This window comes from Oncorhynchus gorbuscha, linkage group LG07 (assembly GCF_021184085.1).
Source record: "Oncorhynchus gorbuscha isolate QuinsamMale2020 ecotype Even-year linkage group LG07, OgorEven_v1.0, whole genome shotgun sequence".
NCBI lineage: Eukaryota > Metazoa > Chordata > Actinopteri > Salmoniformes > Salmonidae > Oncorhynchus > Oncorhynchus gorbuscha.
Window position 1 is genome coordinate 21,502,522 of NC_060179.1, and position 12,230 is coordinate 21,514,751.

The window sequence follows — 12,230 nt, forward strand, 5'->3', positions numbered from 1 at the left end:
AAATTATGTGGATATATTGAAGCAGAAAGTTAAAGTTTGGTCGCATATATGTCTTTCAAATGGACAATGACCCCAAGCATACTTCCAAAGTTGTGGCAAAATGACTTAAGGACAACAAAGTCAGGGTATTGGAGTGGCCATCACAAAGCCCTGACCTCAATCCTATAGAAAATGTGTGGGCAGAACTGAAAAAGCATGTGCGAGCAAGGAGGCCTACAAACCTGACACAGTTACACCAGCTCTGTCAGGAGGAATGGGCAAAACTTCACCCAATTTATTTTGGGAAGCTTTTGGAAGGCTACCCGAAACGTTTGACCCAGGTTAACAATTTAAAGGCAATGCTACCAAATACTATTTGAGTGTATGGAAACTTCTGACCCACTGGGAATGTGATGAAAGAAATAAAAGTTGAAACAAATCATTCTCTCTACTATTATTCTGACATTTCACATTCTGAAAATAAAGTGGTGATCCTAACTGACCTAAGACAGGGAATTTTTACTAGGATTAAATGTCAGGAATTGTGAAAAACTGAGTTTAAATGTATTTGGCTAAGGTGTATGTAAACTTCCGACTTCAACTGTAGGTGAATGGAAATCAGTCTGGAACATTCAATCAATTTAAAGACGTCACTGAAGTGACAAATGTGTGTTTGACGAGGCTTCATGGTCGAACCATTATGTCATACTGCACGGGACACCAGCAGAGTTTGAGTCTCCTGACAAAACTGTCTGGTATTTCTTACATAGTCACACACAGACAAATGGACACACACACAAGTCGAGATGTTTAGTCTTGAGGGCTGTCTCTCTAGTGTGACACACCATGTCCACTCTGTCCCCCCCTGCAGCTCACTGACTGACTCCTATACTGCCCCAGAAAATGGCAGCCAACACATCCCCAGTCCCACTGTCTCTTGGTTCTCCACACTTTTTAAATTCAGCTCTGCTCGACAGTAACATTTGAGCAAGATGATTCCCGGGCTATGCCCAAATACTGTGAAAGGCCATTTTTGTTTTCCCCAGCTCTCCCTGTTTCTCTCTCTCTTTCTCAATCTCTCACTCTCTCTCCACCTCTCTCTCTTTCTCTTGCGCTCTCTCTATCTCTGCCTCTAGAGCCTACAAGCTGGGAAATCGCCGTTTCATTCAGAGTGGTGTGTGTGTGTGTACTTTAGTCATTGAGGCGCAGCAGACAGATCCGCAACACAGCAAAGTCGCTGCTTTTGAAGGAAACATTGCCATGGTAACTACAGTATTGTACGTAGTCTTTTTTTCTCCCGAGCTTGTTGTTTTTTTGATGGAGCAAAATAGGTCAGGTTAATTGAATTTGTTTGTCTAAATATACAGACGCCAGATGTTCCCATTATTGATAGTGTATTTTTCATAGTTTAATACCTTTTCCATTTGATCAATCTCTTTTGTTGTCAAATCAAATAGCAAAGTGACGGTACACCTTGTGACTATTCTATTAATAGAAAACACAGGAGGAGGATGTTGGTTCAAGAACAGGAGGGTAAAATGCTAGAGGGATCCAATCCGTGATCCCTGTCTAGTTTTTTGGCCCTCTATGTTTTTGTGGTGTAATTGTGCGCTTCACATTATGGAGCTGTGCTGTGTACTTCCTGTCTCTGGGGGTGCTGTGCCACGGCCCCATCATCAAAGTTTTATGATCAAAGTGGGCCTGTGTTCGTGTAGTGACATTAAAGCTTTTTGTGTCGTGCCCTTTTTCTACAAACAGGAAGGAGGTGACTGGGTTTTCCCATGTCACATTGAGGCTGTGGTGGGGTTTGTGGCTGTGGCTGCTGTTAGCAGGAAGTCAGCTAAATGGAGGGAGCCCTAAAGTTGATTTGACAATACTTTTTTAGCTTTTTTTGTTGTTGTTGTTGTTGATGTTTTGTATTGTACTAGGTCTTAGCATCTCAAAATCCACATTCATGTTGGTGACATTATACTGTCATGTAGCCCTTATTTAACCAGGATCAAATCCCTTGAGGTTCTTTTTCGCAGGTTGACCTTAATTGTTATGAATCTTGTGCTGAAGGCGGAACTGAGTGATTTCCCCTTAGAAAGTCAAAATTGATTATATTGTCAAAATTCATAAATACAAGCATCTGCTTTTTGGTCTTAATTTAAAGTTAAGGTTAGGCATTAGGGTTTGTCATGTGACAAAGGTTAGGATTAGGTTTAAAATAGGATTTTGTGACTTTGGCTGTGCCAGCTAGTGATTACACTGCAGAGCTGCCTCCAGAAGAAGATACATGACGAAAAACGCTTACCTACTAATTTTTTGAGGGAGACCTGAAAGATGTTGAAGAATTATGGCGTTCCAAAAGAAAGTCTGCTCGATTTTGCTGTGTTTTCTTGGCTCACACTGTACTCATAATCCTTTTAACGTCTTGCTAAGAATGCTCTGATACGATGGACCAATAAAGATCTACCATGCAGATGTCAGACATCATATGCTGCTTCTTTTATTTAGCAAAAAAAACAACAAAAAAAACATCTTAATTAGGCCGCACTTCAAAGCTACTGAGTTGTCTCTGCAAGTTATTTGATTGTTCTTAATAATAATAGAGTACACCACAAAATGTAATAGGATCAATGCTTCAAAGGTGAGAGTAGAAGTGCAATAGAAAGGCAATATCAAACAAGGCACTCGAAAGGGTAGTCTATCTGTATGTTTTAAGTTCTCACAGAAATCCACTTGCATTATACAGTATGATTGTGTGTAATATAACACTGATTTGAATCCTATTAATCATAATCCTCTTAATAACTACTAAAAACCCTTTGGGGACTCATCGTAGCGTTGCTTGGGTTACAGATGTTAGCCATGTTTGGCCATCGGAGCAGCAAACGTAGACAAATGTCACGGTTAACAAGCATGTCAAACCCAGCTCTACTCCTTCGAGACATAGCTGGGAGACAACTGGAAGAAAAACCACATGTCCTGTAGCTGACCCTGTTCCTGCTGTCTGTGTGTACACACACACACACACACACACACACACACACACACACACACACACACACACACACACACACACACACACACACACACACACACACACACACACACACACACACACATACACACATACACATACACACACACACACACCACCCCCTCAAAGCTTGCTTTGCTGCCTGCCAAGACAGAGGGTGCATCTGGGGTATAGTAGGGCATCAGTCATTACATAACCATTTGGTATCTCCCCTAGTCCATCAGCCTACTAAGAGCTCAGGAACACTTGATTCTTCTTATCTACTGCTGCGGTTAAGGGAGAGAGATGCATCTACATTGTTCTGTCAAAAGGGACTAGCTAGTGGATCCTTCCGTTAGAAAATGAAGGATTAGAAGAGAAAGACAATAATGAAAGGAAGGAAAGGAACCTGGCGAAGCTGAAAGCAAAACGGTTTGTTTGTTGATGCACAGTAAAATCAAAAAAAGGAAGAAGAAATGGAACAAAAGTCAAGGTCGGTCGCCTGTCATTTTTTGTTGAATTCTGTGGACAAAGCCTGTACCATTGCTTATCAACCTACCCCCTGCAGCCCTACCCCCTGCAGTGATCACACTCCCACTCTACTATGCAGGTCATTGTAACTTTTGCTTAGCAGACTATTTTAATCTTCCCAGCAGGCCTTTGCTGTACTGTACATTACATCTACCGTGCCTTCAGAAACAGTTCATACCCCTTGACGTATTTCACATTTTGTTCTGACAGCCTTCATTTTCAAAAAGACATGTTTTTCTCACCCATCTACACACAATAACACCATAATGATCATGTAAAAACATGTTGTTTTTAAATTTTTGCTCATTTTAAATGAAATATAGAAATATCTCATTTACATAAGTATTCACACCCCTTAGTCAATACATGTTATAATCACATTTAGCAGTGATTACAGTTTATTTCTGGGTATGTCTGTAAGAGCTTTGCATACCTGCATTGTACAATATTTGCACATATTGTTTTTTTTTATTCTTCAAGCTTTGCCAAGTTGGTGGTTGGTCATTGCTAGACAGCCATTTTCAAGTTTTACCCAAGATTTTAAAGCTGATCTACGTCAAAACCGTAACTAGGCCACTCAGGAGCATTCAATATTGTCTTGGTAAGCAATTCCAGAATATATTTGGCATTGTGTTTTAGGTTATTTTCTTGCTGAAAGGTGAATTTGTCTCCCAGTGTCTGTTGGAAAGTAAACTGAAGCAGGTTTTTCTCTAGGATCTTGCCTGTGCTTAGCTCTATTCCGTTTTTTTTCCTAAAAACTCCCTCATACTTGCTGATGGCAAGCATACACATAACACGGTGCAGCCACCACCATGCTTGAAAATATGGTGAGTGGTACTCAGTGATGTGTTGTTGGATTTGCTCCAAACATTACGCTTTGTATTCAGGACATAACATTTATTTCTATGCTACATTTTTGCAGTATTACTTTAGTGCCTTGTAGCAAACAGGATGAAGGATTTGGAATATTTGTATTCTGTACAGACTTCCTTCTTTTCACTCTGTCATTTAGGTTAGTATTGTGGAGTAACTACAATGTTGTTGATCCATCCTCAGTTTTCTCCTTTCACAGCGATTAAACTCTTTAACTGTTTTTAAGTCACCATTGGCCTCAAAGTGAAATCCCTGAGTGGTGTTCTTCCTCTTTGGTAACTGAGTTAGTAAGGACGCCTATATGTTTGTAGTGAATGGGTTTATTGATACACCGTCCAATTAGTAACTTCACCATGCTCAAAGGGATATTCAATGTTTTTACCCATCGACCATCGTTGTGAGGCATTGGGAAGATTTGCTGGTCTTTGTGGTTGAATCTGTGTTTGAAATTCACTGCTCAAAAGAGGGACCTTACAGATAATTGTATGTAGGGTACACAGAGAGGAGGTAGTCATTCTAAAATCATGTTCAACACTATTATTGCCCATGGAATTTATTATGTGACATGTTAAGCAAATCTTTACTCTTGACGTTATTTAGGCTGACAATAACAAAGGGGTTGAATACTTATTTACTCAAGACATTTCAGATTTACGTTATTAATTTGTAGAAAAAATAATTTCACTAGCATTATGGGGTATTGTGTGTAGGCCAGTGACACAAAAGCTCAATTTAATCCATTTAATTTCAGGCTGTAACACAACGAAATGTGGGAAAAGTCAAGGGGTGTGAATACTTTCTGAAGGCACTCTCTCCTCACTCTCTCACTAGCTCACTTTCTCTTTCTTTCCCCACCCTCTTATTCCCTTTCTCTCTCACTTTCTCACTCATTAACAAATTCACATTGGCAACCCACTAATGACATGTACACCCTTCCCCCTCCAGAGCACAGCGTGGACAGCCTGCAGCAGGCCCTCCACCAGTCAGTGTTCCTGTCAGCAATGTCGGCCCACCCTGGCCGGGACCTGCCCCTATGCTGGGAGCAGCACTGCAAGCTGCTGCCTGGAGTGGCCGGAGTACAGGCCAGCCGTGTGGCCCATTGGACCGCGGAGGAGGTGAGAGCTGCATTTGCATTTGTTGAAGCTGTTTCCTAGTGACATTTATTTGGGTACATCCATAACTTTGAGCTAATGAGGCGCAATTTCACCTGGCAAAGAAAATGGGCTCACTTGTCAGTACACTGTTGTTCAAAGGAGCTAGCTAACACATTCACTCCAAACTGAAGCTGGAAAGACTGCAAACTAACTGCACTTTGTTTCATTTGACCTTTTTTCAATTGACATTTCTTTGTATATATCCATAAGATGATGCCAGCTGACTCATGATTTTGACTGGCTGAGAAATGCTGCCTGCCTATTTGTCTCGTCCCGACTCCCGACATGTTCATTACAATGGGACAGCTGGAGATCGAATTTGAATATTGAAGCAATGTTGAAAATGTTGGAGAGACAGACTGCAAGGTTTATAAAAATCTCTGCTTTTGAAAACTAAATGTTAGTCTCAAAGAAACGTGAGATAATGTCTATATGCTTTTTATAGTGGAGATCATGTTTGGGCTTGATGAGACTGGCTGGGCTGATGAGACAGTGGATTGCGCAGTCAGATGGAACAGAGTAAATAGGCATTTTAACGTCATAGATTTAGCCGGTGGTAACTTGTGGAATAGACACCAGCTGGAATGCGGTTTTAACCAATCAGCATTCAGGATTAGACCCACCCGTTGTATAAACTCATACAGTTCACACACACACACACAGACCTGTTGACATATGCTTGAGGATGTCTCACCTTTGTTTGTTTCACCTTAGTTTATTTCATCATCTGGTATAGATCCCTGTATTGTTGAGATTGCTCTACATGTGGCTTTGCAATGTGCTGGGATTCTATTGCCTCTGACTTCACTTATAGAAAACCTTAACCCAGTCGTCTGTCAGTTGGGTTTATAGTGAACCAGAGTCTCCTCACATACAGTACTGTCCTGTCTGTTTCCACTTTGTCATTTCTCTTCTACTGCTGATGTCAGTCTTCACGCTCCAGAGAGAGCTTGACACCATAGCAACCAGGTGTGACAATAAACTTTGACCCTTGCAGCCAGAGAGCCTAATTGTAAATAGACTGTGTGTGTGTGTGTGTGTGTGTGTGTGTGTGTGTGTGTGTGTGTGTGTGTGTGTGTGTGTGTGTGTGTGTGTGTGTGTGTGTGTGTGTGTGTGTGTGTGTGTGTGTGTGTGTGTGTGTGACAGAATAAATAAGCAATCTTGGGGTTGCTGTGTCTAATCATACCAGATATGATCAACTGTTTATTTACAGTTGATGAATTGTGAACATAAGGAGTAATGCAATGACGCTAATGTGTAGGTCTATGAATCATAATGTTTTTAACCATTTTATTTATGTGGTTCAATGCATTGTGCTTCATAATTTATCGTATGTCTACTCCATTGATAGTCTGTCAGTCCTCTCGTATTGTTTCAAACCTCCTCTGTCAAGCCAAATTGATATCAGTCCAAATCAATTGAAATGTCAGCTGTCACTCGAGAGAGAAAAAACAACCTTGGATGTTTCCCTCTCTGGTTAGAATACGAGACACAAATTAAATGTCAGGATCCCTCAGCGGGCACCGCTCCACTCTAAGAATGAATTTACATGCACGACGTCCCGGTCTAAATGGCATGTGCGATGTAGCCAATGCCAAGGTCTGCCGTGCCCCATGCCATGATCCTCCTGTGGTTGCTAAGCACTCTCTCCATCTACGGGTGACTTTGATTGATGAGACGAGGACGGCTACCGGACTTTCGCTACATACACACCACACCTTCTCCAGTCCTCACCGCTATTGAGCATCTCCAATAGGCTTGGACAGCATAAAGTATACAGTGGGGCAAAAAAGTATTTAATCAGCCACCAATTGTGCAAGTTCTCCCACTTAAAAAGATGAGAGGCCTGTAATTTTCATCATAGGTACACTTCAACTATGACAGACAAAATGGGGGGGGGGAATCCCGAAAATCACATTGTAGGATTTTTAATGAATTTATTTGCAAATTATGGTGGAAAATAAGTATTTGGTCACCTACAAACAAGCAAGATTTCTGGCTCTCACAGACCTGTAACTTCTTCTTTAAGAGGCTCCTCTGTCCTCCACTCGTTACCTGTATTAATGGCACCTGTTTGAACTTGTTATCAGTCACACTCCAAACTCCACCATGGCCAAGACGAAAGAGCTGTCAAAGGACACCAGAAACAAAATTGTAGACCTGCATCAGGCTGGGAAGACTAAATCTACAATAGGTAAGCAGCTTGGTTTGAAGAAATCAACTGTGGGAGCAATTATTAGGAAATGGAAGACATACAAGACCACTGATAATCTCCCTCGATCTGGGGCTCCACGCAAGATCACACCCCTTGGGGTCAAAATGATCACAAGAACGGTGAGCAAAAATCCCAGAACTACACGGAGGGACCTAATGAATGACCTGCAGAGAGCTGGGACCAAAGTAACAACGCCTACCATCAGTAACACACTATGCCGCCAGGGACTCAAATCCTGCAGTGCCAGACGTGTCCCCCTGCTTAAGCCAGTACATGTCCAGGCACGTCTGAAGTTTGCTAGAGAGCATTTGGATGATCCAGAAGAAGATTGGGAGAATGTCATACGGTCAGATGAAACCAAAATATAACTTTTTGGTAAAAACTCAACTCGTCGTATTTGGAGGACAAAGAATGCTGAGTTTCATCCAAAGAACACCATACCTACTGTGACGCATGGGGGTGGAAACATCATGCTTTGGGGCTGTTTTTCTGCACAGGGACCAGGACGACTGATCCGTGGAAAGGAAAGAATGAATGGGGCCGTGTATCGTGAGATTTTGAGTGAAAACCTCCTTCCATCAGCAAGGGCATTGAAGATGAAACGTGGCTGGGTCTTTCAGCATGACAATGATCCCAAACACACCGCCCGGGCAACGAAGGAGGGGCTTCGTAAGAAGCATTTCAAGGTCCCGGAGTGGCCTAGCCAGTCTCCAGATCTCAACCCCATAGAAAATCTTTGGAGGGAGTTGAAAGTCTGTGTTGCCCAGCAACAGCCCCAAAACATCACTGCTCTAGAGGAGATCTACATGGAGGAATGGGCCAAAATACCAGCAACAGTGTGTGAAAACCTTGTGAAGACTTTACAGAAAACGTTTGACCTCTGTCATTGCCAACAAAGGGTATATTAAAAGTATTGAGATAAACTTTTGTTATTGACCAAATACTTATTTTCCACCATAATTTGCAAATAAATTCATTAAAAATCCTACAATGTGATTTTCTGGATTTTTTTTCTCATTTTGTCTGTCATAGTTGAAGTGTACCTATGATGAAAATTACAGGCCTCATCTTTTTAAGTGGGAGAACTTGCACAATTGGTGGCTGACTAAATACTTTTTTGCCCCACTGTATACCGTATACCGGGATATTTGAAAATAGCCATAGGATGGTTTTTCAATACCGTTGAAACTACACTGAAAAAAAATATAAACCAACATGTAAAGTGTTGGTCCCATGTTTCCTGAGCTGAAATAAAAGCTGACAGAAAGGTTCAGTATGCATATAATTGTATTTCTCAAAAATGTGTCTACATCGCTGTTAGTGAGCATTTCTCCTTTGCCAAGATAATCCATCCACCTGACAGGTGTGGCATATCAAGAAGATGATTAAACAGCATGATCATTACACAGGTGCACCTTGTGCTGGGGACCGTAAAAGGCCAACAACACATTGCCACAGATGTCTGAAGTTTTGAGGGAGCGTGCAATTGGCATGCTGACTGCAGGAAAGTCCACCAGAGCTGTTGCCAGAGAATTGAATGTTAATTTCTCTAGCATAAGCCGCCTCCAATGTCGTTTTAGAGAACAGTAATTCCAACCGGCCTCACAACCACAGACCATGTTTATGGCATCATGTGGGCGAGCGGTTTGCTGATGTCAACATTGTGAACAGAGTGCCCCATGTTGGCATTGGGGTTATGGTATGGGCAGGCATAAGCTACAACGAATACAATTGCATTTTATCTATGGCCATTTGAATGCACAAAAATACCGTGATGAAATCCTGAGGCCCATTTCTTTTATCCCTAGTCATGTGAATTCTGTAGATGAGGGCCTAATTTATTTATTTAAATGGATTGATTTCCTCATTTGAACTGTAACTCAGTAAAACCTTTGAAATTGTTGCATGTTATGTTTATCTTTGTTCAGTATATTTCTTTCAAGTTTTCCAGTACATTTTAATATTTGTAGCAATTTAAGTAAATACTTGCAGTCAACTTGTGCAATGCATTACAAGATGAAGCAGATTGCGTTCTTCATTTCACCTGTCACATTATTTTACATTATGAAACTTAGTTCCTCAGAACTTTTCAGCCAGTCACGTGTTTGTTTGTAAATAACACAACCAGAGAAAGCTGAAGCAGGTGAGTCCAGCTGTGTATTGACTGTGGTCTTGTTTTATAATGAAAGTCAAGTGTTTTTTTAGCTTCAATAGAGTGATCAGGGACATGCAACTATAGTTTTCCTTCACAGAAAATACATTCGTGCAACACATTCGGCAGAAAATAGCTTCATTTTCATCAGCAACCAAACAAGTAAATTAGTTTACAATGAAAAAGCAAGGTCTTTTTTGCTAAAACGATGCATGGCCATCATGTTTCTAATGTTTAGTCCTATCCCGATGTTTTGTTTAAAGTTAATCTTGGGGCCTCCCAAGTGGTGCAGTGGTCTAAGGCACTGCATCGCAGTGCTTGAGGCGTCACTACAGACCCGGGTTCGATCCCAATTGGCCTAGTGTTGTCGGGGTTAGGAGAGGGTTTGGGGGGGCTTTACTTGGCTCATCGTGACTCCTTGTGGTGGGCCGGGCGACTGCAGGCTGACCTCCGGTCATTGGTTGAATGGTGTTTCCTCCGACACATTGGTGCAGCTGGTTTCCGGGTTAAGCGGACGGGTGTTAAGAAGCACGGTTTGGTGGGTCATGTTTCAGAGAACGCATGACTCGACCTTCACATCTCCCCAGCCCTTTGGGGAGTTGCAGAAATGAGACAAAATTGCAATTGGATATCATGTATTGGGCAGAAAAAGGGGGTAAAATATAGATATTAAAGTTTATCTTGCATTGACCGGAGAAAATAGCCTGGCTACAGGAGAGAAGTACAGAGAAAAGTAGCAACACATCAGTCAGAGCACTGTCTGCTGATAGAATACCCTTTTGTGAATTATCCGAGTTTAGAAGTACAACTGAAGCACAAAATTAGTCTGCAGATCAACAATTACAATAAGAAGCATTTTAGATCTGCATTTACGAAACGCAGCAAGATATTTATTATGCGTTTTTATATTTTTTTCCTGCGTGAAAATGCAGAATTCTGCATTAACACAACCCCTAAGTTTAACTTGCTATCTAAGTAAGTGGCTGAATTAATAAGGTGATGGGGCATCATATTGTGTTAGCTTTTTGCCATGTTTGAGAAGTCAAAGCCCTTTTGGATGAGTTATTTGTACAACTGCCACTTATATCTTGATTTCCTGCGTTTTTTCTCCTCTCTGTTCTCGGCCGATCTGCTCCTCCCCTATCTTCTCTGAGCAGAGCAGGCAGGCCCATTGCCCTAGCGACTCCAGACTCCACACAGAGACGGTGTGTAGACATGCTGTTAGAGATCCAGTACTGCTCTTCCTTCAGACAAGCATGCGTCAAAACTTTGTTCATTTGTACAATGTCTCTCGTTCACATTTGCTTGGAAATGTCTAAACTCACCAGAAATGACATTCGGTAGCTCCTACCTATATATGTATAACTTTAGGAGCTGGATTCCCTGACTTGGCAATTGTTAGCATATTTAGCTAGCAGCCTCCATGGAAATGATCAATTACTTGTGCTAATTTTGTTAGCATTCTAGTAATAGACGTTCAAAATACTTTTTTTGCGTTTTTGGGGCTCCCTTGTGTACTAAGCCGGTAATACCGTAAATCCCAGGGTGAGAGAAGGATGGTATGATGATATGAAAGTCGGGATACCGCCCAATTCTAATCTCCAATGGTAACGACAAATAGGTCACCCACCATTTGTAACGGGTTGGAGTTATTTCCAAACACCACGGCAGTGTTGAGAAAAGGGGGGTCAACAAGGTACCCCTAAGGAAAGAAAGAGAGCGAGAGAAGGGATGGGGAATGTTAAGATGTTATGAGTTAAGACTGAATAGTAGTGCTGAGCGATTAGTGCCTTTTGAGGTCGGTTCGATCATAAAAAATGTATCACAGTTTTCAAATACGGTTTCGATTATATTTTTAGACATTAAATGCACTATGCATTTGGTGTGTATATAACATTTGTTTTATTTGATTGTTATTATTTCATTCCAAGTCATCATCTCTGTTGTCTAATGTGCAAACTGTACACTTGTATCAATGTGCACCATTACAGGGAAGATAGTTAGGAGAGCAATAGGAGAGAGAGGAAGATTGAGGGATCGGGCCCCCTCAGAGCACAGACTGATGAGAGATGGTCCAATAGAAGTAACCAAGACTCACAAAAGCAATGACCAGTGTTGTGGCATGATGTACTGTAAAACAAACCCCTCTGACATGTAGAAAAGGGCATCTTGTCAGTTCTATCTGCAACAGTGTTGTGCCTACCGAATGTGGCCCAGGCTTGTCTTGTGACTGCAACCTGCAGAGAGGGGGCAGCACAGAATGTCATTGATTTGTACCAGAAGATGTTTTATCTTGGCGGTTGTGGGGATTTGGCAGAGTGG

The 12,230-nt window shown here is 41.6% G+C and overlaps 1 protein-coding gene across 4 annotated transcripts in view; it reads left to right on the plus strand.

Annotated features, from left to right (window-relative positions):
• The window catches only part of LOC124039619 (lethal(3)malignant brain tumor-like protein 4), a 154,017-nt gene that overhangs the window by 123,826 nt on the left and 17,961 nt on the right, over positions 1–12,230 (plus strand). For all 4 annotated transcript variants that reach the window (XR_006839606.1, XM_046355779.1, XM_046355780.1 and 1 more), the window contains exon 18: positions 5,333–5,502. Coding sequence is in view for 3 of the 4 variants with exons in the window: in XM_046355779.1 (XP_046211735.1) it covers positions 5,333–5,502 (170 nt within the window). In the remaining variant the exon portion in view is untranslated. The remainder of the gene's footprint in view (positions 1–5,332; positions 5,503–12,230) is intronic.